This window comes from Pundamilia nyererei, unplaced genomic scaffold (genome assembly GCF_000239375.1).
Source record: "Pundamilia nyererei isolate P.nyererei 1_Seehausen unplaced genomic scaffold, PunNye1.0 scaffold00346, whole genome shotgun sequence".
Classification (NCBI taxonomy): Eukaryota; Metazoa; Chordata; class Actinopteri; order Cichliformes; family Cichlidae; genus Pundamilia; species Pundamilia nyererei.
The window spans coordinates 236,919-240,652 of NW_005187747.1; the positions used below are offsets into that span (position 1 = coordinate 236,919).

General features: G+C 52.0%; 1 protein-coding gene across 1 annotated transcript in view; it reads left to right on the forward strand.

The window, feature by feature from the left end:
* The window catches only part of LOC102206659 (nucleolar protein 4-like), a 101,972-nt gene extending 98,238 nt beyond the window's left edge, over positions 1-3,734 (forward strand). The window contains exons 10-11 of the mRNA XM_005752137.2: positions 795-1,047; positions 1,236-3,734. Coding sequence (XP_005752194.1) covers positions 795-1,047; positions 1,236-1,480 — 498 coding nt within the window. The 3' untranslated portion in view covers positions 1,481-3,734. The remainder of the gene's footprint in view (positions 1-794; positions 1,048-1,235) is intronic.

The window sequence follows — 3,734 nt, forward strand, 5'->3', positions numbered from 1 at the left end:
GGGTGGAGGACAGTGTGGAGGACAGGAGCGAGGACAGGGGCGAGGACGGTGTCAAGGATGGGCGAGGACAGTGTCGAGGACAGTGTCAAGGACAGTGTGGAGGACAGGGGCGAGGACAGTGTGGAGGACAGGGGCGAGGACAGTGTGGAGGACAGGGGCGAGGACAGGGTGGAGGACAGGGTGGAGGACAGTGTGGAGGACAGGGGCGAGGATATGGCATTATTTTTGTGCCTCTATTCTGAGAAAATTTGAGTTTAATTTGAGCGAACAAAATTCCTTACAGTGTTTGCTATTATCCGTATACACACACACTAACAGCCCCGCTCACCCAGTTGTTGGTGTTTGCTCTTGCGTTATTATTAGTAGCGCTGTCAGCGTTAATCTCTGTTAGCGCAGATTCCCCGTGCGAGAGGCTGCACGGCGTCTCCAGGTTAGCACGGTTAACTCGTTAGCGCCGTGCAGCCCCACGCACACGTTAATGCGATTATGGCGCTGACAGCACTAATTATTACGGCTCTACTGGGTTTAGCTGCCATCACACCTGTGATGTGTTGGTTATCCATACAACATTCAGAGCTGTAGCTGGACACGCCCACGGCAGGCGGTGCCCATGATCATGAATATGTTTCGAAGCTGCTGTGAGTGCAGTTTGCGTTTATCAACTTTCCAGTTTTGGAAGTTTTTCTTTAATTCCATGAGAGAAAAATGCCCTGTCAGCATCAGCATTCCTGCTTCCTGTCCCCATCGTGCTGTTTTTATTTTGAAAAGCTCCTGACTTCCTTGTCCTTCCTCAGGATGAGCAGATCACTCTGGATAAGCCGTCCGGGGTCGGAGGCGTTCTGAGGGAGCCGGCGTCCCTCGCTCACTCCGCCTACTCATTGGCCGCCTCAGCCTTCTCCTCCCAGGAGTCCCAGCTCTATATCAACGGCGCTGGCCTCAGCTACGGTTACCGTGGATACCCAGGCCTGAGCGCCACCATGCAACACCCTGTTTCCTTGACAACCGGTGCTGCTGCTGCCGCTGCTGCTGTTGCTGGTCAGGCTAACGGTAAGTGATGACACAAGCAGTCCATCTTTTATTTACAGATTGTTGGGTGTGGTTTCATCATCAAAGGTCCAAAGTTGAAATGTTCGGGTCCTTCCTGTGGATGTTTTCTCGTGTCAGGAACATATTTGATGTAATATCACATTATTTCTAAGTAATGACATCATGATGTCGACCGTGTTCCTCTGCAGGCCCCACTGACCTCAGCATGAAGTCTCACTCCTCCACCAACGTCAGCAACTCCTCCTCTTCTGTTGCCGCCAACAGCCTCGGTGGGCGGGGCAGTGGTGGTGGAGGAGGGGGCGGGGCGTCGACCCAGCTCAGCCAGCCAGAGATCACGGCCGTGCGTCAGCTGATCGCTGGATACCGAGAGTCAGCCGCCTTCCTGCTGCGCTCAGCAGACGAGCTGGAAAACCTCATCCTGCAGCAGAACTGATCTCACACACACACACACTACCCCGTCACATTTCCTGCGCCCTCGCCGGCCTCGCCTGGTTTTGAAACTGTGGCGACCGTTTGGAGGAAAACGGGAACCTGAGGCCGCAGCGAGGGCGGAGAATCCACCAAATCCTGCCTGAGAACAAAACCCGGAACGCCGCAGGAAGCTCGGCTCCTCTGCGGAGGCGCCTCACAATCACAGAGGAGGAGGAGCAAAGAATCTCTGGGGAGCTCGGGTCGATCTTCTTCTGGTTATAAAAACGACGTCGCGTTGAGGCTGTCGCGTTGAGGCTGTCTGTTTTCGGACGCTGTCCGTTTCTTTGTTGGGACGTTTTCTCTTTCGTGATTTTTCCGTTGGACTTTTTTAAAGTGAAAGAAGAAAAAGAACAGACTGTTCGTGCTCGCCTGTATATAAGCTCTCTGTGTCCTTCAGCACTTTCTCCTCACCTCTGACCTCACCCCGTCCTTGCCCTTGGCCCCGGGAGCCGCGCGCTCACTTATGCATCCGAGACGCCATTTTGACCGCCAGGAAATACCTCAGATCAGACCTGCCAATCAAACGCTCAGCTCCTGCAGGTGAAGCCGGGTTTCTCCGCCTCCTGATGTCGTCAGCGTTTCTTTCTTTTCTGAGGAGAGTCGTGCACGTGTGCGCAGGTTTACCTCCAGCTTCTATGAAACCTCAGCATCTGTCCCTCCTCCTCCTCCTCTTCTTCTTCTCTCTGTTTGGACCTACTCTCCGGCTCTTCTTCGTGGACCTAAACCTCCTCCTCTTCCTCAGGCTTGAGGATGAGGAGGACTGCTCCGTCTTACTGTGTGTGTCTGTTAAACTCTGAGATGGCCATTATTATTATTGTTGTTATTACTATGATTATAATGATGAACTTTCATGTTGCTGCTGCTATTTTAAAAACCGGACCTTCTGCCATAGACCTGAAACCTCAACACAGCCGGGCGGTAGCTCGCCGCAGTGCCCCGTGAAAACACGACCAACCGGCTCAGAGAGCGACGGTCCGATCCGGCGCTCCTCTCTGTCCCGCTGGCTGCTTGGTTGGCTGCTTTCTTTGTTTTGCTTCATAGGGCTCGATTCCTGTCGTGTTTTGTGACTTTCTAACTGTGAATCTTCTTCTTTTCGGACCCTCCCCTCAGTTTGGAGGGCACGGGGAGGGCTGTACAAACTTCTAGTCCCGTGTAGATTAATACTATCTGTTTGTTTACTAGTGTGTAACTTGTGATTAGTCTGAGAGGAAAGTGAGGCAGCAGATAAGTGGAGCGGGAGCTCCTCCCTCAGGTTCTCAGCCATGTTGGAATCACTCCTGATGTTCTGGTCCCTGCTTACGCTCTGCTGCTTGAAGAGTTTGACGTTTGTGGAAATAGGATTTGCTTTCAAGTTAGATGAAAATCTGACCTCATTGTTGTACCTGTCTGTAAATTTCAGCTGCACCTTCCAACCCTGGAGCTCTAGAAGCTGCAGTTCCTCTGATGTCCTCTGGAGGCTCCAGTGGTGGGTCAGCCTCATAGACTCCCATGTTAAAACTTTAGAGCAGAGGTTAACATGCTTATGGCTCAGCAGTAGCTTCTGGACCATATAGGATACAAGACAGTAGCCCTAAGCTAGCTTAGCTTTAAACACTAGAAGCTGGGGGAAGTGGCTAGCTTACTCATTAGCATGTTATGCCCTGTAAAAAGAAGCCATACTAAAAAAAAGAGAGAGAAAACATAACATGTTAGCTGGTGCTCTGTACAGGAATAAGCAGATTTTCTGACCTTTAAACAGAGCCAGGCTAGCTGTTTACCCCTGCCTGCAGTCTTTGAGCTAAGCTAAGCTAGCTGTCAGAACATCAAACGTCCCATCAGGATCTCTGCAAGGAAGCAAGTTATTTCCCCAAACTCAAACTCTTCCTTTAATTCTCGTTCTCATCACCGCTGAGTACTTTTGTCTTTTGATAGCGTTGTTTAAAGATAATTATTTTTCATTATGTGAAATTTAGCTTCAAAGTGCATTTTGAACCTCAGCTCGTTAAGGCCCTCGGGCTCAGTAAGGCCTCGGGCTCGTTGGGGCCTCGGGCTCGTTAAGGCCTCGGGCTCAGTAAGGCCTCGGGCTCAGTAAGGCCTCGGGCTCGTTGGGGCCTCGGGCTCGTTAAGGCCATGGGCTTGTTGGGGCCATGGGCTCGTGGGGCCTCGGGCTCATTAGGAGTTTGGGCCCTCGTTGAGGCCTCGGGCTCGTTGGGGCCTCGGGCTCGTGGGGCCTCGGG